The following is a 27,535-nucleotide window of genomic DNA, read 5'->3' as shown; positions in this document are numbered from 1 at the left end:
TTAAAAGAAAGAGAATTGATTAATAAAATCAAGAGCTGTTTTTTAAAATTAATTTATTTATTTTTGGCTGTGTTGGGTCTTCGTTGCTGCACACAGCCTTCTCTTGTTGTGGATCATGGGCTCTAGGTGCGTGGGCTTCAGTAGTTGTGGCACACGGACTCAGTAGTTGTGGCTCGCAGGCTCTAGAGTGCAGGCTCAGTAGTTGCGGTGCACGGGCTTAGTTGCTCCACAGCATGTGGGATCTTCCCAGAGCAGGGATCGAACCCATGTCCCCTGCATTGGCAGGCGGTTCTTAACCACTGCACCACCAGGGAAGTCCCTCAAGAGCTATTTTTAATATACAAGGCTATTAATTTTTTTTAAAAAACCTGTTGACAAGTGTAGCTGAAAGAGAAATGAAAATAAAATATAGCGTATTAAGACTGAGAATGAAGGTTTATTCACAGAAATAGAGAGTGAAAAATTACAAGACAATTATGTGTAACTTTTTTTTTTTTTTTTTTTTCAGTACGCGGGCCTCTCACTGTTGTGGCCTCTCCCACCGCAGAGCACAGGCTCCAGATGCACAGACCCAGCGGCCATGCCTCCCAGGCCCAGCCGCTCCACAGCATGTGAGATCCTCCCGGACCGGGGCACGAACCCGTGTCCCCTGCATCGGCAGGCGGACTCTCAACCACTGCGCCACCAGGGAAGCCCAATCTTTAAATTTATTTTTGGCTGTGTTGGGTCTTCATTGCTGGGTGCAGGCTTTCTCTAATTGCAGCGAGCGGGGGTTACTCTTCATGGCTGTGCGCGGGCTTCTCATTGCAGTGGCTTCTCTTGTTGCAGAGCATGGGCTCTAGGCACGCTTAGTGACTTAGTGTGGCTTCAGTAGTTCTCGGGCTAAGTAGTTCTGGCTCGCAGGCTCTAGAGCACAGGCTCAGTAGTTGTGGTGCATGAGCTTAGTTGCTCTGCGGCATGTGGGATCTTCCTGAACCAGGGATCAAAACCGTGTCCCCTGCATTGGCAGGCGGATTCTTAGTATTTGTTTTGTTTGTGTTTTTTTTTTTGGCTGCATTGGGTCTTCATTGCTGTGCACAGGCTTTCTCTAGTTGTGGGGAGCCGGAGCTACTCTTCGTTGTGGTGTGCGGGCTTCTCATTGAGGTGGTTTCTCTTGTTGCAGAGGCACAGGTTCTAGGGGCGCAGGCTCAGTAGTTGTAGCTTGCAGGCTCTAGAGCGCAGGCTCAGTAGCTGTGGCACACAGTCTTAGTTGCTCCACGGCATGTGGGATCTTCCCGGACCAGGCCTGGAACTTGTGTCCCCTGCACTGGCAGGCGGATTCTTAACCACTGGACCACCAGAGAAGTCCCTGGCAGGTGGATTCTTAACCACTGCGCCACCAGGAAAGCCCTAGTCCAGATCTTTTAATGGAAAAATCCTATCAAATGTGGAAAGATCAGATAGTTATGATTTTATTTATACTCTTAGAGAACAAGGATCATATCTCAATGTACTTTATGCATATTTATGCATAAATATGTAATGTGTTTAGTAACATAATTTGGATACCTAAAAAAACTTGGACAAAGATAGAAAAAGGAATCCTTAGTCCAGTGACTTTTAGGTCTGTTCAGCCACAGAACCCTTGTTTCAAAGTCCCAAAATAGAAAACTTGAATGGCCCTGTTCCAGCTGAATAATGGACCCCAAAGATATACAGGTCCTAATCCCCAGAACCTGTGAATGTTACCTTCCATGGCAAAAGGGGCCTTGCAGATGTGATTAAATTAATGATCTTGAGGTGGGGGATGATCCTGGACTATCCAGGTGGACCATAAATGTAGTCACAAATGTCCTTATAAGGAGATTTGGGAATTCCCTGGCGGTTCAGTGGTTAGGACTCTGCACTTTCACTGCCGAGGGCCTGGTTCAATCCCTGGTCGTGGAACTGAGATCCCACAAGCCGTGCAGCATGGCTAAAAAAATAAATAAATAAGCAGATTTGATGGCAGAAGAAGAGAAGGCCAAGTGGCTATGAAAATGGAAATTGCAGTGATGTGGCCACGAGCCAAGGAAAGCTGGAGGCCACCAGAAGCTGAGGAGGCAAGGATTCTCCCCTGGAGCCCCCAGAAGGAATCAGCCTTGCTGACACCTTGACTTTAGTCCCATTAGACTCATCTCACACTTCTAGCCTCTGAGTGTAGGATGATAAATTTGAGTTGTCTTGTGCCACTGTTTGTGCCACAGCAGCAATAGGAAACTCACTCAGGAGCCATTACCAAACCTAATAGTGGTTACTCCTGAAGGACAAGATCTGGTGGGGGAATGAAGACTTTTATTCTTGCCACTCCAGGGGTACTCCAAGTGCGCAGACTTCAGTGGTTGTCATGGTTACACCAGGGTTCATTTTATTCCTTTACACCAACACCGATGACTCCCCTGCCATGAGGCCATGTGTGGTACCCTGGAGCCACGAGGCAGCTGGCGGTGTTCTGTGCTGCTGGAGTCCAGAGGTCTCACCCACATGGGGCCTCAGTACAGAGTATGGATCAGATTGAGGCCTCCCCCCACACCCACCACTCTGCGGCAGGCACGTTTTATGTCCTGAGACCGCCAAGAGTATTCAGGTGTGAGTACCTGAGCAGCTAGCTGTGGGAAGCAAGGACAGAGGGCGGACCTACAGGGAAACAGCCCTGTGCTCCAGCCCTCCCACCAATTGGTCCTTTTCCACTCAGGCAGGGATGGACACCCACCCCTTACTACCTACAGGGCCTCAGTGTCACATGGGGGAGGGCGGGGCAGGTAGGTGTGTCCTCTTGGGAGCAGGACACTCAGTGTGGCCCCTGTGCACCTGGCCTCTGGGGCGGTGCAGGGAGGGGTCCTCTGACACGAGCTGCTTCCTCAGGTAACTCTGGTGGAAGTCACATTCCGTGCTGCTGCAGTTCCTCTCTGATGTCTCCATAGCAACGTTCACATGGATTTCATAGAACATAAGGTGTTTGAGCTGGAAGGGACCTCGGAGATCAGTTCCTCCCGCCCCCTCATTTCACAGAGAGGGAAGCAGGCCCAGACTGTGTATGCTACACGCCTGGGGTCAGTCAGCAAGCCAGGGACCCAGCTGGGGCCTCTGCCTTCTGGCACCACTCCCAGCCAGGGTCCCTTGTCCTTAGATCGCAGACAGCTGAATTCCTTAGGACTGTCTTCTTGGGAGGTGCTCTGAGGGCACAAGTTTTGGGGGCTCTGCCCTTCCCCCTTTGCTAAAGGACGCTGAAGCCCAGCCTCACTCTGCCCTGCTCAGTCCTGTAGCTCTCATTCCTGTGCTTGGTTAGGGCAGGAGTGGGCACGATGGGCACTGTACTCTGGAAGCTCACAGGCTGGCGTGGAGGCAGTGAAGTCCCTCAAGAACCACCAGAGAGCAAACGTGGTTCCGTGTCTGCGGAGCAAGAGTTGGGGTGGGAGAAGCCCGGGAAGTTTGCCCAGAGGAGGAGGCTCCAAGCAGAGCCTGGGACGAAGGTCGAGGAGGACTCTCATTCCTGTCTAAGGCTGCCTGGCTTGAGGGCCACACCCTGTGGGTGAGTGGGAATGTGAGCGTGAAGCTTGAGGGCTTGGAAAATCGGGTTCCAGAGAGAGACTGCCCCAGGTCATAGGTTCCAGAGGGTTCTCGTGTCTGGGGACTCATGGCACACATCACTCTAGGACAAGGGGGTCAGACACATGGAAGGGCAAGTCAGAGGGCAGAGTGTAGGAGCTGAAGGCCCTGGACATGAGGGGACCAGGAATCTGGGCCAGCAGAGGGTGCTGGGATAAGGGTCCAGAAGTGAGTCCTGGGGTTGTTCCATCCCTTTGCTGGGACATGGAACCATGTAGCCCCACCCCTGCCCAGCAGAGCCAGCCCTATACCGGAAGGGTTGAGGGCTTGTAAGTCTGTATCCCCCACCCCAGGGACACAGACCTCACTCCTCACCTGTACCTCAGCCCCAGGGCTCACTTCAATTCCAAACCCTGCTTCAGGGACCTGGCCTGGCCTGTGGGAGGTCTTCTCTCTAGATTAGAAGATCCCGAGAATCTGGGCATCCCCAGATCCCGCCAAAGCTACCTTCCTGAACTTTGCCACCAAACTGGTCCCTTTTCTCCCCCTTGCTGGGTACCTGTTCTCCTTCTCTATGCCATGTGACAGACATTTCCAAATGCTCAGAGTCTGCAGTGTGGCCGGGACGCAGTGCTCGGTGGGGACAGCTCACCTCGGCTCTGCATGGAACCTGCCAGGGTGTCTTCTTCACTCACGTGGATGGCAAGTGGGGTCCTCTCCACCTGGGCTTCTCCATGAGGCCACCTTGGCTTTCTCACAGTATGACAGCTGGGTTCCAAGAATAAGTGTTCCAGGAGACAGGAAGGGAGAGCTGCCAATCTGGAAGGTCTGGGTCCAGAAACAGGCACAGGGTCACTTCCATTGGTCAAAGTAATCACAGCTCCTGCCAGGGTAGGAGACATAGACCCTCCCCCTCACTGGGAAGAGTAGCAAAGAATTTGCCATCTTTAATCCATCTTAGCACCCTCTGTCTCTGCCCCAGGGGCTCTGACTCTTTCTTGCCTCCCCTCTGGGCCTGCAGATTCTGTCTCTCCTGGAGTTCTCCTCCATCCCCATTACTTCCCCATGGTCTACTGCAGTCCCCTCAAACTCATCTCCCTGTCCACAGGCTGCACCATCCATCCCCTCCTGGCCACTCCCTGTATTCCTATAGCAGTGCCCTCTCTCCATTGCTCTCCTCAGAAACCATGTATGGCTCCCTACTTCTCACTGAAAAATTTCCAAGCTCCTAGGCAAAACATTCAAATTCACCTTACAATCTAGCCCCCTTCTATGTTACCTATTGAATTAGCACCCATTTCTTCCAAGCCACTGGACCACACTTTGGCCTCTTCTGCTCAGGCTCTCTGAGCCTGAACATATTCACTCTCTCCACCTGGCAAGTTTCTCTATCTCCACCGCTGTTGGACTCCTGCTCAATCTTCAAAGCCCAGTGCAAATGCCCCTCCTCCACAAAGCCTTGCTCTCACTACTCATCACACTAGTCTTACTCTCATTGTATGTTGAGGCATGTTCTCCCTTAAATCCTTATTGGCAATGATGTGTCCTCTTGAAGTGTGGCCCACATTTTTAACTCATACTTCTTTCACCAATTTAATAACTGTTTGTTGCAGCCTGGAGCCAGCTGCCAGGGATATGACAGTGAGCAAGACAAGCTGTTTCCTGTGCCCAGAGAGCTTACATTCCAGAGAGTGAGACAGATGGCAAATAGAGGAACCAAGAGACATAATGATCAAAGATTAGGAGGACTGTAGGAAGGCAAGAAAGGCAAGAAGGGGTGCTGCGAGGCAGGGACCAAAAATTCCCTCTTTTCAAGAGAAACGAGAGACCTGGATTTTTATATACTCTCCTAATTTTAAAGGTTGCAAGGTCAAGTCTTTCTCCTCTGCTCTCAGCTTCTCTCCCCTCCTAGCTTCCCACTCTCTCTGGAATGCCTGCCTCCTTCTCTCTTCCTGGTTACCCTATCAGCAGCTCACTCCCCAACTCAGGACGCCCCACCCCTAGGGCACCCAAACTCCTCTGTTGTTCCCATGCCCTGGCCATGCTCTGGCAGCAGCTGGCAGGAGGACGTAGGGAGCCCACTGCCTAGGATGCTAGGGCCAGTGGGCATCCCCTACCTGAGACCCTGGGCCAACCTCCCTGATGTTGGCCTCCTAGGAGTGAGACACCTGGAGTCCCCAGGGCCCCAGCAGTGGGAACCCAACACCCCCACTGCAGGCTTCACTAACCGCATCTGGTCTTGAAGAAGTGAGGAGCCAGAGGAGCGAGACAGAAAAGGACGCCAGGGGGCCCTCAGAGGGCTTCCTCAGGTTGGTCCCCAGCTCTGACAGAGCCCTGAGGGATAGGTCTCCGTCTCCAGGGAACCTCTGGGCAAACCCTGCCAGGAACAGTTTATGCTCTCTGGAGCCAGAGTTCCCACGTAGAAATCCCGGCTCTGCCACTTCCTGCCTGGTGACCTTGCACATCTCCCTTCCCCTCTCTGGGCCTCAGTTTCCCCTCTGAACACTGGGGATCAGAGCAGCACCCACCTCACAGGATAGTTCTAAAGATGACATGCACCTGGCACACGATGGTGCTCGGTGAAGGGCAGCTTTCCAAAGCCTCTCCCATGCAGGGCCCTGCCAGGCCCTTTTGAGGAATTGCTTTGTTGGGCGGCATCCTTCCATCTGTATTTTCCCAGACCTCTGAGCCCTAGAGACAGCTTCTGCCCATTATAATTATTTGGACTCTGGGCACTGCCAGCTGAGAGGGCTCAGGCCTCTGAAGGGCCCAGGCTCCCAGTAACAGCTGTCATGTCTCAGGATGGAGGAGGACAGAGCAGGAGGGCTGCCCTTCGTCTGCACCTGCTGCCCCCAAGCCCTGGGAGAGGGGAATCTCTGCTCACCACTCCCAGGATTCCATGACCACCTCAGCCTCACTCTCAAAACCCAGAGCATCTTGGGTGGGTGGGAGTCCTGGGACAGAGCCCCAGGAAGTCCAGGAGGGGAGCAGGTGCCAGGTCCTGGAGAGGAGTCTGCCAGGGACCAGCATAGGGTTTGGATTATCAGCACTTGAAAGCACTGGAAAGCCAAGGAGACAGCCACAGCCTGGCAGAGGGGCCTCCCACCTCTTTCACCTCCCAGATCCCTGAGGGCAGAACCCCAGGGGAGGGGACTCTCAGAGGGCCTGCTGCTGGCTGTGACAGTGACTTCCCTTTCCCCAAGGATCCTGAAGCTTCAGCCCAGCAGGCAGAAGCTGCAAGGGTAGAGCGCCCTGCCGGCTCAGCCCTGCCGCTCAGCCTGGCCGCTATGTCCTGTCTCTGATAACCAGCTGTCAGCTGAGCCCCGAGCAGCGGGCGCACCCGGGTTTGTTTGCCAAGCCCGAGTGTTGGAGCTTCCTGGACCCTCCTGCCCTGGAAGGGAGGGGGTCGGTGCCGCAGCAGGCTAGGTGGCATCTCCGGCGGAGAAGGGACAGAATCCCAGGGTGCCTATCCCACGCAGGTCCACTGCCTCAGTGCCCCCATCTCACGGCAGTCTCCTCGTCCCAGGCCCGGAGGCAGTCCAGTGGGGGTCACTGGACAAGGGGCAGAGCCGGGCGGGGTGGTGCACAGCCAGCAGAGGACACTGGGTACTCCCTCCCTCACCCACCGCCCCCAACCCGCACCCAGGCCCGATGCAGATATGGAAGGGCGTCGCTAGCTCTAGGGCAGGGAGGTAGCTGCCCCCAATGGACAGAGGCGCTCGGACCCCGAGCACCCAGGGCAGGGCCCGGACCTCCTGACCCCGCCCCCGGGGAGGCCATCTCATTTGCATGGCCCCTCCCGAGAGCGGCCATTGGTAGCGGCGGCGGGAGGCCGGGCCTGAGTGGCTGCGGGGCTGTGGGGCGGCGGAGGCGGCGGGGGCGGGGCAGCGCGGAGCAGCGCGGAGCAGGGCGCCGGGGAGGTAGTTGCAGACGCCGCGGGACAGTTTCGGCTTAGGGGCTGGGTCTGGCTCCGAGGGCGCGGGGAGCAGGGTGTCCCGGGGCGCGGCGGCTGCAGCGCGAGCGTACTGAGCGCCCGCCAGCCCGTCTGCCATGTCCAGGAAAAAGACCCCCAAGAGCAAGGGGGGTAGCGCGCCCGCTACCTCCGCACTGCCCGCCACCCACGGGTCCCAGCCCGTGCGTCCCGGGACTGCGCGCCCTGGCCCCGAGGCACCTCCCAACAGGCCCCCGCAGCCCGGCCGGTCTTCGCTTGGCGGCGGCGGCGACTTCTACGACGTCGCCTTCAAGGTGAGCCGGGCACGCCCAGCCCCATGCGAGCGCAGCAGGTGGCGTCCGGTCGGAGCAGAGTGGGGAGGGTCCGGGGAAAGGGTGCAGGGCCCTGCAGACCTTTAGCGAGGAGCTGGCTCGAGCGGCACCCCGCAGCTGCAGTTGGCATGGCTGGCGCGGTGCATCACACACACACACACACACACACACACACACACACACACAGCTGTCAAACCCGGGTTTGGGATACCCAATATATGGCAGGGCCTGCCCCCTCCCCCTCTCCACCTAGCTGGCATGGCCGGACAAGGGGTCCTGCGGAAGTAAGAGCCTGGCAGGTGTCCTCTCCCTGTTCCCTTATGCTTCTGCCCCCACCCACGCTCATCATTTCCCACATGCTGCCTTCTCTCACCCCCAGAGTCTTTTGGTCTCTTCTCTTTAGGAGGCGAGACTAAGAAGAGGTTTGCCAGTTTGGTGGGGAATGCTGGGGCCTCCTTCAGGCTAAGGCAGAAGCTTGTGAATTGTGGGGGCGGGGGTGGCAGGCCCATCTTTGGGTTTCGGAGCCTTTGGCAACAGGCTGGGGGAGGGGAGGAGAGGGAGGCCTGACTGCCCCTCCCTGTCCACAGACATGGTCTGAGCCTCTCCTCATGTCAAGATCTGACCCTCACTTGGCAAATTTCTCTAGAGCCTTGCTGGGATTGGAAGAAGCCCCCTGGCACAGAGGCCCCCCACCCAGGCCTCCCAGCGGTCAACCCTCAGGTTCTGCTCCTCATTAAGCCCCAAATGCTCCTCTTCCAGACCAAGCATGGTGTCCAGGTAGCACCCTGGATGAAGGCAGCTACTCCCACTCCCCACTGATGGAGACAGGCCAATGTTCAGGAGAGGGGACAGAACCTTCTAGAGGTGGAAGATGGAAGTCCAGGCTCTGTGTCTCCCCCAGGCCCTGCTGAACCTGCAGACTTAGGATACCTCCCTCCACTCCTGACCCTCATCCACAGCCCATCTGACCAGGCCAGCTCAGAGAAGACCAGACACTCCTCCGGGTGGGCCAGCACCCAGGTCCCCTCTGCTTTCTTTGTGCCCCAGGTCATGCTGGTGGGAGACTCGGGCGTGGGGAAGACCTGCTTACTCGTGCGCTTTAAGGATGGCGCTTTCCTGGCAGGGACCTTCATCTCCACTGTGGGCATCGACTTCAGGGTAAGAGTGGAGGCTGATGTCCCGAGCACTGACTGGGCCCAGCCCATGCCCTGGGCCCCCAACACCAGCTAATAGCTGCTCGAAACACCCTGGGCAGCTGGTTCTCCGGTTCTCCATTATCCCTGTGGCACCGACAGGCTCATGAGGTGGAGCTCCTGGCTGGACCACCTGGCTCCCACAGTCAAGGTGGTTGAGGTGGGATGCCTTAACCACCAAGCTGCCTGCCTCCCGACATCTCAAGGTCCTGGAGAGAGGTGGTGGCTGTATACAATTGAAGCAGAGATGGTACCCCTGTGCCTGGGGCTGGCACAACCCTGGGGGCTGTATCTTGTGCACTGGGGGCGGTGGATGCTGCTGTCCCCATGGGAACTCAAGACCCGTGTCCACTCAGGAGGCCAGCATCGCTGCCCCACTGTACAGAGGGGCCCTGAAGTGCCAGGTGGCCTGCCCAGGCCATACCAGACAGATGGCTGAGGCATTGAAGCACACACCCAGTCTCAGAACCAGGGAGAAGTCCCTGCCCTTGGGTGAGGAGGCTTATGGGAAATGCTCCCACCTGGATGCTTCCCCTGGCAGAGCCCCCTCACCACCTCACCCCCTGCTAGAGGGCTATGTCCTGGGGTCCTTCTGGGGGATGTCCCTCGACTCTTGGCTCCCCAAGTGCCCTCCAGCACCCCAAGCAGCCTGTGGGATCACAGGGGAATGATGGGGGCCACAGCCTTAGGCCTGCAGGGCTCAGGCATCAGTCTAAATTCCAGGTGCTGAGGTGATGTGTTCTCAGCAAATCCCAAATTTGCATTTTTCTCACCCTTTTATTAGACCCAGTCAGCAGAAGGCTGGCAGGGAGGCTCCTTCTGGGGACTGGGAATGGGGGGCTCCCTCCAGTCTGGGGAGCCATTCTCTACCCTGTCTGTGGGGGCAGAGCCCCTCAGGTCCTCTGGGATGAAGTAAGGGTTGAGGTGACAGAAGGGGGAGGTTTAGGCCCAGTCCTCTGCCTGTTCTGGCCTCACCTCCCCCCTTCTCACCTCCCTCTTGGCTCTGGGGCAGGTGGTGAGGCTGTGTGGTTCGCACCCCTGTTCAGGGTGCCAGGGAAGGCGGGATGTCCTCCCCAGCCTCCCTGCAGCGGGACAGATGGCTGCACCCAGTTCCCTGGAGACCCAGAAGCACCCTGACAGCAGGCGCTGGGTGAAGAGGGAGGTGGTGCTGTTTCCACTGCCCGGGGCCTCAGCTGGTGGTTAGCAGCTCCTGTCCCCACCCCAGCAGATAGGAACCAGGGTTGAGCCACTCCCTGCCCTAGTCCTGAACTGGGAGGGCCTGGCTAGGGAGCATCATCAGCCAGCAAGCAAGCACATAATGAGCACCCACTGTGTACCAGGCCAAGTTCTGGGCTCTGTGCTTACTGCATGGGGTCCTATCCTCAGGCAGCTGCCGTAGGAGTGGGAAGAGAGGCTTTCAAATTACAACAAACACTTTAGCTCGTACCAGGCCAGACTCGTTTCTCAGTGCTTTGCATACAGTAGCTCATAAAGTAATCAGGGCAGCCAAGTGATGAGCACCCCGGCTACCCCCATTTGTGGATGCGGAAACTGAGGCACAGTGTTAGTAATGAGCCTGGGGTCACACGGTGACTTCAAATTAAGTCGTTCAAGTGGCTCTAAGCAAAAGGAGCAGTGTGTGCAGAGCTGTGAGAAGTGCTGGTGGCCTGGGAGAGGGGGCTGGAGCAGGGCCTTGAGACCTAGGAGCAGAGTGCGGGGGGCAGGCGTGCAGTGTGAAGCTGAACCGGCAAGTAGGCTCAGGGAAGCCACCAGGGCTGGGCTGGGCACCAGGCAGAGGAGGGCAGCTGGGGTAAAAGAGAGAGAGGGGAGGGGCTGGGTGCAGGACTGAGTGAGTGACTGGGGTGGGTGGTGACCCGGGGCCCTGCAGGGCAGGGGAGCTGGTGGGGCTGTGTGTCAGGCCTCCAGGAGGGGCAGAGGAAGAACCACCTGGCCCAGAATGGACACAGCTGGCCATGGAGGGCAGCAACCTTCCAGTCCATCAGGGCAGCCAGCTAAGCGGGGGTGGCCTGAGCACCCTCTGTGCACAGGTCACCAGGAGGGGCTCAGCAGCAGGAGGTGTAGGAGGTATGAGGGAGAGCTGGGTGGACACCAGTACTTGGATTCAAGGGGAAGCTTTATTTGTAGGTAGAAGGCAGTGAGGTAGTCAAGAACCAGGTGGGCCCTGGAGGCAGAGCCAGCTGAGGCCAGGGATAATGAATTAGGGACACACCGGGGTCCCCTCAGTCCCAGGCTCAGTCCTGGCCTAGCACCGCCTGCCTCCCCCACCCTATCCACCCCCTTCCCCCCCACCCCCCACCGGAGGGTGGCACCGGTCTAGCTGCTGCCTAAGATGGTGCACTCGGCCCTGGGCCCTCCTTGGAGCTGGCTGGTTGTGTTTCAGAACAAAGTTCTGGATGTGGATGGCATGAAGGTGAAGCTGCAGGTGAGAGGTGACTGGGGGAGGGGGAATTGAGGGCAGGGGGCACCTGGGAAGGACTGGGCAGCCCTGACAGCTGCACTATGCCCTTGCTGCAGATCTGGGACACGGCTGGCCAGGAAAGGTTCCGCAGCGTCACCCATGCCTACTACCGAGACGCTCATGGTGAGCTCATGGGCACCGTACCCTAGCTCCAGGGAGTCGGGGCCACACTCCTTAGGCTTCTGCTTGGAGTAGGGCACCCTGGGTGTGAGTGGGCAGAAGTGTGAAGGGTGCGATGCATGAGGGTGAGGGTGATGGGGAGCCGCTGTGGGCTCTGCAGGTGTCCTCACTGGCCCTCTGCCCCCAGCACTGCTGCTGCTCTATGACGTCACCAACAAGGCCTCCTTCGACAGCATCCAGGTCAGTGGCTTCCTTCCTTGTGGTGAAGACAGGCCGAGATGGGGCCTGACCCCATCCCCAGCCTCCCTCAGGCACAGATGGCATCAGGATCCCAGAGAGTTGAGGTCCCTACTGACAGTGTGGAGAGGAAAAGACTGCCCCTCTGGGCTCCTGATGGCCCAAGTACAGTGGTTCAGGTTGAGAATGAGCTGAAGGGGGCTGGGGTGACCTTCTAGTCCACCAGCCTAACTCCTTAGATAAGGTACCTGTTGGATCGCCCCTGCATGGCACACGGGGAGCACTAGTTCAGGGGCCCTCCTGTTAGCCAGACACTGACAGGCACTCTGTGGGGTGTGTCCTGGAGGGGGGCAAGGGGTGCCAGGAGCTCCAGCCTCCAGCCTGTCCTCAGCTCTCCCCCCACAGGCCTGGCTGACAGAGATCCAGGAGTACGCCCAGCATGACGTGGTACTCATGCTGCTGGGGAACAAGGTGGGCACCCCAGCCTGTCTCATCTACTCTGGTTCTACAGAGGGTGGAGGGAGGTAGGGGAGTGAGCTGGGGCCAACTCTCACCAAGACTGCTGTGCCAGGTGGACTCTGCCCAGGAGCGTGTGGTGAAAAGGGAGGATGGGGAGAATCTGGCCAAGGTGAGCTGCGGTTGGGTGGGCAGCCAGAATGCCCCTGGGGCTGCAGGGCCTGAGCTGTCCCCACCAGGTTGCCAACGGCTGTTTGCAGGAGTACGGGCTGCCGTTCATGGAGACCAGCGCCAAGATGGGCCTCAATGTGGACTTGGCTTTCATGGCCATAGCAAAGTAAGTCCTGGCAGTTATCAGGAAGACCCCCAGACCCAGCGTCTGAATCCCCTTGTTGGGGGTACAGGCCACCCTATTCCATGGTCATCCCTGCCCCACAGGGAGTTGAAGCAGCGCTGCATGAAAGCTCCCAGTGAGCCTCGCTTTCAGCTGCACGACTATATCAAGAGGGAGGGCCGGGGGGCCTCCTGCTGCAAACCCTGAACCTGGCTGGGGATGGCCACCAGGGTGTTCTCCTGGAAGACTGGATAGAGTCTACACACCCCCAACTTCACCACCCAGCAGCCAGTCCCAGGGTGTTTGTTTCTAGGAATCCCAGGCTGAGCCTTGCCCTTCCCTCATCTGGGCAGCCATCCAGAGCCTCAGCCCCAACAAACAGGCTTCAGGAAGCCAGAGGGTCCGCAGCCCTCCTTCACCTGCTGCTGAGGGTTGTGCCCCCAAGGCCTTCACAGAAGAGCAACCAACTTCTACAGAGGAGGGCTACCCAACAACGTATAGACTGCCAGGCACCTGGTCCTCCGGACCACGGTGCCTGTGCCCCGTGTACAGTGCCTGAACACCTAGAAAGCCATGTCTGCATCTGCACATGTTGCCCAGGCAGGATTCCTGCCCACACCTGGGGCAGAGGGCTTCACCATGAATCACATCAAGGACCAGAGCTGCCTGCTACCAGCCCACCCACCAGGAGGCCCTGGTTCAAACATCAACAGGGTCTTTCATGTTACCCTGGAGGATGCCAAGGCTGTGGCTTTGTAATGCAGTGAATAGCATGTGGGAAGCCACAGAAATGTCAGGCAAACCAGGACTGCCAGCCCTCGCCTGCTGACCAGGGGACCATCTCAGCAGGCTGATACAGGGCCTGGGCTTGGCAAGGTCAAGCCAGGGGGGTGGGCAGGGCACTCCACCTTGTACTAAAATCTTGAAGTGTTTTGATTGAGTTTTTGTTTCCAGTCCTAGTGAATAAAGTTGTGTTTTCTGGAATGCCTACCTTGTCCATTGAAAGAAAGCAATGCTGAGGGACTGTTAGTGAGGAATTACAGGAATTTAAGAGTTCACCACCCACCCCAAGGCAAAGGCACAAAAGAAAACCTATCCTTACAGGTAAAAACAGAGAAGGCGGTCCAAATAGGTGGAAACTTCCATTTTCATGCTCTGCCCCTAACCGAGACTGCCCAGAGATGACCCAGTGGTCCCATGGAGTCCTCTGGGGTGCAAACAGGTGTGAAAATAAAGACACGTGTGCTCCAATCAACTCACCACCTTTGCTTTATTGCTGAGCACTTCAGAGACTTATAGATGTCTTTGAGGAAAGAATCCAACGAGACCAAGACTGTGAAACAGATGTGTTGGGCTGGAAAATCCCCTTGACCACAAGAATGAGGAAACTGTAGTCACTTTGTCTTCCACCCAGTCAGGGCCCGAAGCTCCTGCTAGTACCTTATCTTGAAGTGTCAGCAGGGGAAATGGTTGCAGCTGCTCAGCCACCTATCTCTTACCTCAAATCTCCCAAGTGATGTGGACCCCAAGAACTCTTTATTGGGAGGATGAGGAGCAGAGGTCTGTCTTCTGTAGCTTCTTCAGGCTGGCACTGGGCTCATGGACCCTACCTAACTGGGGCCACGGAACTCTTGCCCTGTTTTGTCCAGGGGCCCCAGGGTGACTTCTGCTATTCCAGTAGGATCTATGTCAGGGAATGGCTGGAATCCCTACATCACCATCATCTTGATGTGGAACTGTTGCAACCTGGAAGCAAACTTAACAAGCAGATTAAAAAGGCAGGGGCCAAAGTTCAGTAAAAGGATTATGGCAACTAGAGGTCCAAGCAGGGGGCAAGAACCAGGTCTCACTTGGTAACATCTCCTTAATTGCAGTCTAGGTCAGCGCTTGGGTTACCCTGTCTCAAGGAATGAAGCCATTTGGCGTGGTCACATTTTCTTGACGTCCTCTTCTACTAGCCCAGAGTTATCGATGTAGGTGCAACATGTCTTGATAACTGCACATACTCCTCCTTGTTTGGCTAGGAGGAAGTCTAAGGCCAGTCTATTAGCCATCACTTTACTAGCCAAGGAACTTAGAGACAATGAGAGTCTGGTGAGTGCATTCCCTGTGGATTCACTCAGGACAGGGCATCTGAAAGACTGTGGAACACCACTTCACGATAAACAAAGCCTCCCCAAGGGGCCACCAAACCAATGGCAGCTCCATTTTCTGCCGAAAGGAGACCAATTGCCCTTTTGCCCCAGGGGTGGGTGATGTTATAGATGGCAATACCTGGGTTTGTTTGGTTACTCAGTTGGCCTAGTGTTACATTGTCCTGTAAACAGAGCACTGTCTATACAAAGGCCACAGCTAATCCCAGGAAAGGGAAAGAGGAATTGGGGTTTTTTGAAGAGGACAGTTTGCACCTGGACCACAAAGGAATAGATGTCGGGGAGAGGCACATGCCTGACACACTGTTGTGGAATTAAACCACTTCAGTCGAGTCTGCCCAAGGGGGGGGTTCCAGTACAGTTGGAAGAAAGGATCCCACCACTGAATAAGGGTGTATGAGTCTTTTCGAAGGCTTTGGGAGAGGCAAAAAACATGTACTACACACAGGGAAGATGTGTGTTAGACGCTTGGCGCCACACCTGTCCAGGAGACACATCCCACCAGCCAGCTGATCTTGGAGGAACCAATGGGTGGCGTTGCCTCTTTGGTCTTCGCAATAAAAATTAGGGGTAATGGCGGTGATGTCAACTGCTGGTGCACTGCAGCATTTAGTCCAGGCTTCTGGCACAGGCAGCAAGATGAGTTACCTTTATGACAGAGTAGAAGACAAATATGCTTTGATTGGGGGAGCTTTGTGTGCTGGATGCACTAACGAGAGGGGTCAGGTCCAGGCATGGAAGCTGTGCCAAGGGCTGGATGTGGACTCTGAGGGGAGCAGGGGTCGCAGGACCTTCAGCCAGAGTAAGTTCAAGGTCATCATTACTGGACGTGTAGCTTAGTTCTTTAAGCTTATAGGCGTCGCTTTGAGGACTGGGATGGTAGAACCCAGCACTGAGACAGACTCTCTCCCTGAACAATAATTCTTGAGATGTACTATTGCGTTGGATCCTCACTCCCCTGACATGAATCCCCAAAGGAGGGGGAGAAAAGTTGGGGTGACTAATAACTTCATAATGACATCAGAGTTCTAATTTAGGAAGCAACTGGAATGCAAGTAGTGTTAAAAGAAATCCTGCAGTAAACAAGAGCCCAGTAGCAAATACGGGCTCCCAGCCTACTGTCACTTATCTTGCTTTTGTTACCCGGAGAGCCAGAAAGAAATTAATGTCAAAGTGAGAGTTTACTTATCAATGCAGTTGTCACTGGCTTGGGGATCACCTTCTTGAAGAGCTATTTGAGGTCTTGGGCAGGTTCATGGGAATAGCTGGGATGTGGGTCTTCAGGTCCCTGTAACAGATCAGTGGAAACAGGTTTAATTCTGGGTAGATGGACCCAACTAGTGACTCCATTAAGTTTAACCACTGTAGGGGTGCTTAGCAAAACTTGATAAAAGACTTTTGCTTTGGGAGTGGCTGGTGACCAGGGGACTCATTTTTCCAAGTCTTTAAGAGCACCCAGTACCCAGGGTTCACACTGGAGTAACTGGGGCTGTTATCTGGGGAGAGCTGAACTGTTTCCACATTCTTGAATAGCCCCCTTCGGACCTGGCCCAGGTTAATAATGTATTTAAGGTGTGCCTAGGTTTCTCAGCTGGTTACCATGTCCAGGGTGAGGAATAGCCTACCATGTCATTTCAAAGGGGCTCAACCTAGTTATTTTAGGGGCTGCCCCGCTGGCAGCAGGTGGCACCACCTGCTATTATCAGGTTCTGATATTTCCTGCTAAGAGCTTACCCAAGGTTTTCTTTAGGGTATGACTGGTCTGTCCACCTTTCCTGAGGACTGAGGTCTGCAGGACAAATAAAGGTAGCATCTATTTCCTAGGGTCTTTTGGGTAACCTTTGCTATGAATTGAGGGTCCACTGTCAATCTGGAGGTGTCAGGGCAACCCAAACCTAGGGATAATTTCCTTCAGAAGTGCTCTAGCCACTTCAGTTGCCTTTTCTGTCCTAGTGGGAAAGGCCTCCACCCATCCAGTAAAACTACCCACAAAGACTGATATTTGAAGCCCTGGAAAGAGGCCATCTGAGTGAAATCCATTTGTCAGTCCTCTCCTGGCTAAGGCCCACGTTGCTGGACTGGGCTAACAAAAGGGGGTGGGGGTTTGAGATGCCCTCCTTATTTATGGGTGGCAGAGGGCACAGGCTCGAGTAACTGATATCTGGGAGTCATTTTCTCGTTAAAAGCCAGAAAACCACTGTACACACAGCATCCTTCCCCAGATGGAGAAAAATCATGTAGCCCTTTGATTTTCCATTGGTCAGAAAAAGCAATTTTTGATGAGCCACCAGCCTTCTGTTCCCTTAGTTCACCCTTTTTCTTGCGCCCAGGTTTCCTCAGTAGTACCTGGGCATGCTATAAGGGGTAAGGGATGGGATTGTCATTTGTTGTATCAGGACTTTCTCTGCTTCTCCATCTGCCCTATTGTTCCCTTTGATAATTTGGGAGATTCCCTTTTGGTGTCCATGGCAGTGAATGACTGTTACTTTATCTGTTTGGTTTTTGAGCTGCCTCTGTGAGATCTCAGCCCCATACTTTACAGGGGAATATTTTGCATTCAAGTCCTCTTTCCATATAGCTCCATTGGCATGTAGAACGAGGTAGGCATATTTAGAGCCTGTGTATATGTTTACAATTTTTCCTTCCCCTAGGATTAAGGCTTGGGTTAGAGTTCAGCCTTCTGGGCTGCCATAGGCAGTAAGTTTTCACCTCTATGATGCTCTGCCCTCCTGAGCCCATCCTTAATGAACTGCCATCAGTAAAGCATTCTCCCCCAGGATTGTCAATGGCTTGATCTGTCATATCAGGCCTATAGGGATAAACCTGGTCAAGGTAGGAATGTATTACCTTTGGGATTTCAGCAGGCATCAGTGTAGTTGGGTTGAGGGTGTGGCAAGTTAATTTTATTGATGTAGAGTTGATTTACAATGTTGTTTCTGGTGTACAGCAAAGTGATTCAGTTATATGTATATACTTTTCCATATTTTCCGTTATGGTTTATTACAAGATACTGAATACAGTTTCTTGTGCTATACAGTACCCTGCTGTTTATCTATGCTATATATTAGTTTGCATCTAACCCCAAACTCCTAGTCCTTCCCTCCCCCAGGCCACCACAAGTCTTTTCTCTGAGCCTGTTTTTGTTTCACAGATGTTCCTTTGTGGTGTAGTTTGGATTCCTCAAATAAATCATATGGTATGTCTAACTTACTTTGCTTAGTATTTCTAGGTCCATCCATGTTGCTGCAAATGGCATTATTTCATTTTAATGGCTGAGTAGTATTCCATTGTATACATCTACATCTTTATTCACTACTCTACTGGACATTTAGGTTGTTTCCACGTCTTGGCTGTTGCAAATAGTGCTGCAGTGAACACTGGGGTGCATGTATCTTTTCAAATTATAGTTTTGTCTGGGTATATGCCCAGGAGTGGGATTGCAGGATCCTATGGCAACTGTAGTTTTAGGAACCCCCATACTGTTTTCCATAGTGGCTGCACCAATTTACATTCCCACCAACAGTGTAAGAGGGTTCCGTTTTTCTGTGTTCGGAGTTTTGAGGGTTACCTCTGGGGAGTCAAGAAGTAAACCCTGGTACTTAGTACAGTGGCCTCCAGTTAGCCAGTGGTGGCCTTTGATCTCTAGAAACCTTTGCACTTGATGTTGGGGGGCGGGGGTCTGGACTTCCAGTGGCCGTCCAAGGTAAGCTTGTTAGCTTCTTCCACTGATAAAGTGGTGGCAGCTGCTGGCTGAAAGCAGCCAGGCCAACCTCAGGGCACGCCATCTAGTTGTGTGGAAAAATAGCCTATTGGCCGAGGAACTTCTAGTTTCTTTTAGGTCGCCCAGAGCTTTTAGGGGGTTAGGACTTCTTACAAAATGAATGGCTTTTTAAAACTGAGGAGACTCAGAGCAGGAGCTTTAATGAGGACCTGTTTGATACTATTAAAAGCCTTTTCCTGTGTTCCTCAGCCCAAAGTAATGGTTCTGTATCTGGGCTTTTAATGGCTTCATACAGGAGCTTAGACATTAGCCCAAACCGTGGGATCCAGAGTCAGCAAAACCCTGTCTTTTTACCTTTGTAAAAAGGTACAAAGAAACGTCTTTGGGGCACTAAGGCCTAACATACTCGTCTTCTATCTTGCGACAGCTGTCTAATTCCAGGATTTATAATGTGTCCCATGTATTTAACTTGTTGCATTGAGATTTATGCCTTTTCCTGGGAGATCCTGTAACCCTGGACCTCAAGGAAATTAAGAACTTCAATGATGTTCTCACTTGAGCCTCCACGGTGAGACTACATATTAATATATCATCTGCATGCTGTAGCATAACCCCTTTTAGGCCTATTTCCCTTGGTTCCTTTCCTAGGGCCTGGGCAAACACAGTGAGCTGCCCCCAAACCCGTGGTAGGTAGTGTTGTCCAGGTGTATTGTTGCATCTGGCCTGAGTGGGGGTTAGTCCACTCGAAGGCAAATATCGTGAGGGATGAACTGGGATGTAAAAGAAGGCATCCTTGAGGTGGAGCACAGTAAACCATTTAGCATTTACAAGGTCTTGGGCTAATATCTTATAAGGATTGGCCACAAGGGGGAGTATAGGAACCACTGCCTCTTTCACTGCTGAGGTCTTGCACCACCCTATATCCCCCCATTAGGCTTAACTGACAAAATAGGAGTATTGCATTGAGACTGACAGGGAACCAAGAGGCCATATTTTAAAAATTTATGTATGAGAGGTTGTAACCCCTTTTTTGCCTAACCTAATGGGGTACTAGTCTCTGGTTAGGGTAAGCAGCTTTTGGCTTAAGGCTAGTTTCTGCAGGCTGGGCATTTATAGCCGTCCCAGGGACTCCTTTGTCCAGTTTGCTGCAAGGTTCACTGCTTGTAGAATATCGCTGGGAACAAGCCCTTGCTCCTGTGTTGATCTGCCTTAGCCAGGGTTAAGATAAGGGGCTGCTCTGCTCGGGGCCTCCTAACAGTATCGCCTTGAGGGAGCCCAGAAGATCTCTCCCTAGTAGTGGGGTAGGATACTCAACTAAAAAGGCATGTTCAAAATGGCCAGTGAGAGCCCCAGTGAAGTGAAGGGTACGAGGCTTTCCATTGACACCAGTCACTGCAGCTTTTAGAGGAAAGAGGCCCAGCGTGAGAAATCAGGGCAGAGCAAGTGGCTTCTGTATCAATTTAAAAAATTGATCTTACCTGCCACCAGGGGCTCCTCAAAGGAGATAGACATCTTGTGGGGGCGGGGGGAGCCACCAGAATCCCTGGGCTGCTTCAGTTATCCAGCATGGCCACCTCAGGAGCAGGAGCCCCCATTCCCCTTGGGGACCAAGGGCAGTCCCATCTCCAATGACTGGTCTGTTTGCAGACTGGGCAAGGCCCGGGAGCTCCTTCTGGTACTCACGGGCCCAATGGTCAGGCGACTTGCATTTGAAGCATTCCCCCTTGGTCTCGCCTCCGGACTGATGGTTGAACCTTCTTGCCCCCTTTGGGTTGCCCTGAGGTTGCAAGGCACGGCTGACACCAACAGCTATCAGTTTAGCGTGAGCCTCGGCGTGCCTTTTTCCATGTTGAGTTCTATCCTCTTCCTCAGTTTGATCTCCATTATAAAATATTCCAAAGGCCACCTCTAGGAGTTTGTGGGCCTAACTAACTTTTGGAGTTTTTGCCTAATATCAGGGGCAGCAGGGACTGAACCTTGGGAGCAGAGAGATCTGTTAGCAAATTTTCTAAAAAGCCTCCACAAGCTGTCCCTGAAAGAGAACAGGGCTTTCTTCTTCCTCTTGGGTCACTTCCTTGACCTTTTCATAATTGACTGGCTTCCAAATGCACTTTCTCGTTCCTTCTAATAGGCACTGGACCTTGTGATTCCTGGCCTTCCCCCCCCCGCCCCGGCAATTACAATCCCAAATGGGCTTATATGATTTGGGACATAAATGTTGGGCTGGTCCCTGGCAAACTGGTCGGCGTACACCTGTGCTGCTGCCCATATCCTCTGCTTCTCCTCATGGGTACAGCAGGTAGGTAAGATCATTTGGACGTCCTTCCAAGTTAAATCAAGGGCCAGGGTTAGGGCCTGAAACCCCCCGTGAACCTACTAGGGTCTTCAGAAAATTGGCCCAGTCTTTGTTTGCATTGGGCTAAATCGGTTAAAAAGAAGGGCTCATGTACTCTTGATTGTGCCTTTGCCACTTCCCTAAGTGGGCGTATTTTCCCTGGTCCTGGGTGATAGAAGTTCCACTACGGCTTACTCCAGCAGGACCAGCATTTTCAACCTGGGGTATCGTTGGGTACAGAAGGGCATAGGGAAGAAGGGTTTGGGATTGGCCAAGGGAATCCGGAGAAGTACAGGTACTTGTAGAGTAGAAAAGGCTGTTTCCCCCTTAAGAGTTGGAGTGTAGTTAAGAGAAGATTGTCTAGAATAACGGGAGGGTTCTCTGATTCCCCAGGTCTCTGATTACAGGAGCTGCATAGAGTGGGATTACTGGAGTTGGGCGCACTGAAAGGTGGCACGAGAGCAAAGGAGTGTCGGTAGATGGTGAGATAGGAGACTAGGCAACAGAAGAGTCCAAAATCATTCACCCTGCTTTCTTGGTAACAAAAATAAAACCTGAACAGTCCTGTGAATTCTACCCGACATAGCACTGGATTTGGCAATGTTGCGGGAGCAGTTTAGGAATGAGGTTCAAGAAATCCTTTCCCCAAATGGTGCAAAATCCCAGCTTCCCACCAAAGAGGGAAGCCTTAGAAAACAAGAAAGGCAGAGAGAGGGAGAAGCCAGAGGTCTCCACGCGCAACTGGGCAAGTCCCGTGATCTACCTTGAATCCAGGGATCCGAGTCAGGGCACCAAGGCCCCTAGACTGATGCTGATTTACCTCAAGGTCTCCAGCCGGATCACCGACAGTCCTGAAAGTCAGAAACCGCCCAAATGCAGACAGATGCCCAATCCTGCCATTTCCGGCAAGACCTGTTTTCACCCCCCAGGCCCTTCCATCAAGGAGGCGCACCCTAAAGCCTCAGTCTTGCAAAATAATCAGACTGCGCGTGCAGTTTTCATACGAGGTGTCAGAAATTAAAGCAATTCATCACAGGCTCGGAACTAAATTTGGGAAACCAGGCCCAGCCCAGCCTTACCTATACAGAGAAACAGATCTGGAGATTCCGACTTCCCGACGGAACTGGGGGGAGGGTGAAGCAGAAACGTGTAGAACGCTGAGGACCAAGATGGGTCTCAGACAGAGGCTGGACCCGGGGTCTAGGTTGGCTGGCAGGTTTGGGCCACTTCCCCAACCCGCTCTGGGCCCGGTTCCTCCCTTGACCGTGACGTACGGAAAAACGAAAAGCAAACCTCAGGACGTCGTACTTGATCCGGAAAGAACGCAGGAGTCTGGGGCTCAAGCTTTTATAGAAACTGCTCCATCTCTGCGATTGGGCAATCCCAGCGGAAGTATCTTCCTTCTTCACCGCTGATACGCTCCTTTCTCTACTTTCCAAGTCTCCACCAATCGAGCCTTGACATTTCTTTTGGGGGCGGTCTGCCTGACCCGACACCCGAAGCTCCACCCTTTTGCAGAGGCCATTGAACTTAACTGTGAGCGACGGATATATATAGCCAATCAGAGTCCGATCTACAACATAGAGTGATTCTGAAGCCACCAATCCCGCCCCGCAACATCTGAGCCGCCGGAAGTCGTAGTTTCTGAAGAGCCTCGAGTAAGGCGGCTGCCTGGGGCCCCGAGAGCCAGGGAACTGCAAATCCCGGCGGGCACAGCGCCTGAGCGCTTCCGGCTCGAACGTCCCGTCCCTTTCCCGGCCAGCGGTAGAGGGGGCACGATGAAGCGGGAGGGTGGCGCTGCGATTCCCGAGCGGCCACGGGCGGGTGAGTGTCCTAGCGGCGTGCCGGGCCTGGGGCTCGCGCCTTGGGCCCGCGCGATGCGGCGGAGGGCCGGCGTGTTGGTGTCTGGGGAATGGGTCGGGCCTGGGGGGCGGGGCTGAGACGCTCCGGGGTCTCCCCGGTCAGTCCGTCTGTCTGTCAGCTGGTCCGTCACTCATTCCCTTTCTCCATTCTCTCCTTTATTCATTCCTTCTTCCTGCGTTTACTGATCGCCGCCGGGTGCCCAGCACTGTCGTAGGCGCGGGGAGACTGCGGAGAGCATGATCCCAGTTCTCCTAGGCTCTTCTCGTTCAGGGTTTGTCACAACCTCGCCACTCTTGATACTTCGTGCCCATCATTCCCTGCTGTGCCTTGTAGGGTGTTGAGCAGTATCCCTGGTGTCCACCCACTGGATACCACTAACCTCCCCCACCCCCGAGGTGACAACCAAAAATGTCTCCAGACATTTACAAGCATACCCGCTTTGGGAACGGGTGATCTAGAGAGGGGTGCGGGATTGACAATGCACAGACACAGTCGTGAGGATTTGTGATAGGTGCCATGAAAAAAAGAAGCAAGGTTTTGAGAAAGAGTACCAGGGGCTCTTGAATGGCTTGGGGAGGGGGCACCTACAGTGAGCATCCCGTCCTGGAAAGTTGCTGGAAGAGCTTTTTGGGCAGAGGTAGCAAGATGTGCAAAGGCCCAGGGTGAGGAAGCTCAGCAGACACCCGCGGGTACTGGCAACGTCATGAGAGGTGAATTGGTGAAGACACACCAGAGTGCAGGATGGGGATTGTATTGTGCTTACAAGGGAGGCTGTTGGAGGACTCAAGCACAGGAGAGAGGGCATCAGGTCTAAGTCTAATAAAGAGCCTCTGGTTGTGAGTGGAGGATGGACTGCTAGCTTTAGTGGGGAAGTAGGAGAGAGTGAGGAGGCTGGCTTGTGTGCAGAGGAGAGTGGGTTGGGGCCCTCCTCTCCTAGTTCTCACTGGGTCTGGCTGCCCGGGCCTGGTTGTCTCGAGCCAGGTCAGGGTAGTCAGCTGCAGATGAGTCTGGGGTTCTGCTGGATGGCACCCTGCTCTAGTGGGGAGGGGTTCCACCCTACTTTGCTGTGTCCCTTGCTTAGAGCTCTATGCTGCCCAGCCTGTCAGCACACCCTTCTCCCATCCCTCAGACCCCTCCCCCCCCACAGGCCCCCTCTCCTGGGACCTGCCCACCCCCTGGCCTTTGCCAACTATGTGGCCTCTGTCTTCCTCATTCCTTTTCTTGGGCCTCTCCCTTCCCACACCCCTTCCCCTCTCCGTCATAAATTCCCACTTTTCACTGCTCTGCGGATTCAAGTTTCTCCATGGAAACCCCAGGCCCTGTGTCTCAAGGTGCCTGCATCCTATAGCAGTACTATCTCCAGGAAGCCAAAACCTCCCTCAGGGGGAGAGCAGGGAAAAGGGCAGTCTGGCTGAAAGAGACAGGCTGGGAAGGAGCGTAGGGCCTGGCCTGCAGTGGATGTGAACCTTAGCCAGTTGGCTGGACAAAGGAATGGACAGTTTGGGAAATGGAAGAAGATGCAGTTGAAGGGCCTGAGCCACTTGGGAGGCTTCGGCAGCCCAGACACAGTGATTTGGCCGCTAGCTGGCATGGCTTGGGGAGGGGCTGGCTTACATACAAGGTGGAGCTCCTCAGCTTGCCTGGGGCAACAGAGGAAGCAGAAGGAACAGGGCTTTGGTCAGCCTTGGTCATGACCCCTCGCTGGCTGTCTGTGCCTGGGGTGGCCTCTCAGCTTCCATTTTCAGTTTTCAGGGAGGAGCTGATGTCAGTGGAGCCTTCACTGTTAACTCACATGGCATCTTGCACAGTTCCTTTCAGACTTGGGTACATCCACTCCATTTAATAGGTGAGAAATCCGAGGACCTGGCAGGCAAGTAACTTGCCCAGAGTCGCACACCTGTTAAGTGGCAGAAGCAGAATTTGAACTCAGGTCTGAGTCTGGCACTTGTGGGTGGGCACCTAGGACTTCAGACCTCTGGCTCAGACCCATGAAGATAGACCCACCAACCCCTCTCAACAGATGCCTTCAGTGTCCGCTGTGCACTGGCTGTGGGGCAGAAGAGGTATGGATGCTCCCCAGAGGAGCGTGGAGTCAGGTGGGACAGGCGAAGCAGGAGGTGGGCATTGGGGTAGTGCTGACATCACTGTGCATACCTGGCCCTTGGTCACCCTAAGCAGGAGGAGGCGGGCTGTCTGGAAGCCTTTTGGAGGGGTGAACAATCCCAAGAGCACCTAGGGAGGGCACCCAGCAGGGAAGGAGCAGCCCAGCAGACACCAGGACTGGAGGAATGTGCCAGAGGGCTGGATGGCGAGGGCTAGACAGAGGAGTGGGCTGGGCCAGACCTCTGCCCTCCACGCTCCCGGTCACCTCCAGACCCAGATCTGGCCCAGGGACTGCGTGCCCTTCCTGACTTCTACAGGGGAGCAAGAAGGAGGAAGCCCAGGAGACAGAAGCCACGCAGGGAGTGATGAGAAAATGGCCAAGGGAGCCTGGAGGTGCAGACTGGGCCCAGGCACTGCTGGCCACTTGGCTCTTGGGTGAAGGCCCAGGGCCTGTTTCCATGAGTTTAGACCCACTAATTTAGGGACATGCTTTCCAGTTCCACCCCTGCAGTCGAAGCTAGGCTGGGCACTGAAGTGGAGGGAAGGTGTGGACAGGAAAAAGTGGCCCTGCAGCCAGACACTGAGATAGGGGGATGAATGCCACCTCTTCCCAGAACATTCTCTCCCTGCTCTGGATCTGGCCAACTCCTTCCTCCAGGAAGCCCTCTGCATGTCCCCCAGGCTGGGCCAGGTTACCACCTCATACATGGCCATCAGATGTGGGAAATAAAGGATGGGGAGATGAGGCTGGCCCCAAGGGCACTGGGGAAGGGAAGGCATTCCCATTGCCAAGTGGGGGTTAAGGCCAGGCCACAGAGCAGGAGAGACTCCCTCCCTCTAGCACAGGGGCCCGGGGAGGCTGGAGAGGCTGGACCTGGACAGGAAAGGCCAGGAGGCTGGGTGGAGGGTGCGAGGGGCAGAGCCCTTGGGAGGGGAGGTCACAGCAGGTGTCTAGGCAGGCAGCTTTGAAACCTCTGGGGAGTCCAGGCTGTGAATACCGAGGGAAGGATGGCAAGGTGAGGGCAAAGGTCTGGGCTGAGTGCTGGGAGGGAAGGGAGGCCGGGCAGACCTCAGATCAGGGCCTGATGAGGGGGTTCCCAACATCACACCCTTCCTGTTTGGGATGGAAAAGTCATATGAAGGGGACTCCAGGAAACAGCCAGGGGAAGTGTGTGTGGCTTTGCTATGGCAACCAGGCCTGTGTCTATAGGATTTGGCAACCTGGCCTGGGCTTGGGCCTGGGGACCTGGGGGACCAGGGAAGGGCTTACTGGGGGGCTGTGCAGTCTGCAGGTGATGCCAGGGGCTGCACCTGGAGCTCCAGCCACAGTCCAGCGAGCTGGCCACCCACGGCTCCGTGGCAGGAAGGGCCGCGGATTCCCGAGCCACCCACGCTCCTCCCTGGGGCAGTCGGTGCCAAACGTGTGGCCTGACGACATTTATAGGGCAGTCTACCCCCTCGCTGGCTCAGCATGTGCTGTTCAGGGAACCCCACCACATCTGCTGCCTAGGGCTATCAGAGGAGCTGCCTTGAGGTGGGGCTCGGCCTCGTCTGGCCACCCCACTGCCCCCAGCTCTGGCATGGCCAGCCTAGGCCACCCCTCCACTGGCTGCCAGCCACGGGACCATGCCTAACCCACACCCACTCTGGGTACTTACTAAGGGAAAGGGGGGTCATGTCCCACAGTCCTGAGGGTGAGGCCCCAGAATATCCCTTTGGGCTCCCTCCAGGGGACAGGCTGAGGAGGGGCCCCAATGGAGCTGGCCTGCCCTCCTGCACAGGCTGCTCAGAGAAGGGGGCTGGTGAGGGGCTTTCCTGAAGAGGGGCTGTGGTGGAGAAGTGCAGGGGCTGGGGCATTCTGGGCAGATCGCTGGTTCCTCATTGGGCGGTGAGTGCACTGCAGGCCCCAGGAGCCCCTTAGACATGGATGTGGGTGGACAAAGACCCCTGGGTCTTGACCCCTGGCTCAGGCGAGGCAGGGGACAGGCTGCTCCTGCACGGACCCTAAGCATCCGTTGGTCCCACTCTCCCATCAGCCTTATCCAAGGTGGACAGCCCCATTTCCATCAGGACTTGGGGGCTTTTCTCTTTCTGGGATAGAATCCCTGAGTCCCTCCCCTGGGCTTTGCTGAGGTACCTGGGAACAGGAGGTGTGGGGACTTGGCAGGGAGTGGGGAAGGACTGAGGGGAAGCCCTTTCTCGCCTTCCCCAACCCCAGGTCTCCCTAGTTGGCCCATCCCACACGGCTTTTCCCAGTTTGAGAGAGGCCAGGCTCTGGGTTGGCTGAGGATTCTTGCTCTAGTTGACAACTTCCTGCCTGCCTAAAGAGCCTCAGGCTGACTGTGGGGTGGGGAAGAGACCTCCTCCTCTGGGGGGCCAGGGCACAACACCAGGACGGCTGGGCCCAGCCTCCCTGTAGCCCCAACCAGGGGAGTGCTGCGTGTGCTGTTGTGTTTCTGGGGTTTTGGCCTCCAGAGCCAAAGGATACTGGGGAAGACTATTATTGCAAAATGCAGCCCCCAGGGACCGGCCTGAGGGCAGGCCGAGGGCATCTTGCTCAATTCTGAGATGCTCTGGATGCAATCTCTGGTTCTGGTTCCGGGTGGGCGGGGCGAGCAAGGTCTTCCCCCCACCCCCCTGTCCAGGGCTGGGGCTGCACACTGAACCCTGTGAACCGGGAAATGGTTCCCTCCCTCCTTCCCTCACTCAGC

The 27,535-nt window shown here is 54.9% G+C and overlaps 1 protein-coding gene and 1 non-coding gene across 2 annotated transcripts; one reads left to right on the top strand and one right to left on the bottom strand.

Moving 5' to 3' along the window:
- Nucleotides 1–7,617: 7,617 nt before the first annotated feature.
- Nucleotides 7,618–12,856, top strand: RAB26 (RAB26, member RAS oncogene family). The gene is made up of 9 exons (XM_065892514.1): nt 7,618–7,812; nt 8,878–8,988; nt 11,425–11,466; nt 11,559–11,625; nt 11,810–11,862; nt 12,265–12,330; nt 12,431–12,487; nt 12,576–12,652; nt 12,754–12,856. Exons 1-9 carry the CDS (start codon nt 7,618–7,620, stop codon nt 12,854–12,856), a joined length of 771 nt encoding a protein of 256 aa, XP_065748586.1.
- An 8,958-nt stretch (nt 12,857–21,814) lies between these two features.
- On the bottom strand, nt 21,815–21,897 carry LOC136135750 (small nucleolar RNA SNORD60). Its single transcript, XR_010656595.1, has one exon. It is a non-coding gene; the product is annotated as a small nucleolar RNA SNORD60 (small nucleolar RNA).
- Between the last annotated feature and the right edge of the window lie 5,638 nt (nt 21,898–27,535).

This window comes from Phocoena phocoena, chromosome 15 (assembly GCF_963924675.1).
Source record: "Phocoena phocoena chromosome 15, mPhoPho1.1, whole genome shotgun sequence".
NCBI classification, from domain to species: Eukaryota; Metazoa; Chordata; class Mammalia; order Artiodactyla; family Phocoenidae; genus Phocoena; species Phocoena phocoena.
The sequence above is the reverse complement of the archived record's forward strand: the minus strand, read 5'-3'. Positions and strand labels throughout refer to the sequence as shown.

What these genes read in the sequence shown, in the direction of transcription:
- RAB26 (XM_065892514.1), top strand. Translation starts at nt 7,618, where the DNA reads ATGTCCAGGAAAAAGACCCCCAAGAGCAAGGGGGGTAGCGCGCCCGCT. An exon ending in GCATGAAGGTGAAGCTGCAG is followed by an intron (nt 11,467 to 11,558) that starts GTGAGAGGTGAC and finishes CCCTTGCTGCAG; the next exon opens with ATCTGGGACACGGCTGGCCA. An exon ending in ATGGGGAGAATCTGGCCAAG is followed by an intron (nt 12,488 to 12,575) that starts GTGAGCTGCGGT and finishes GGCTGTTTGCAG; the next exon opens with GAGTACGGGCTGCCGTTCAT.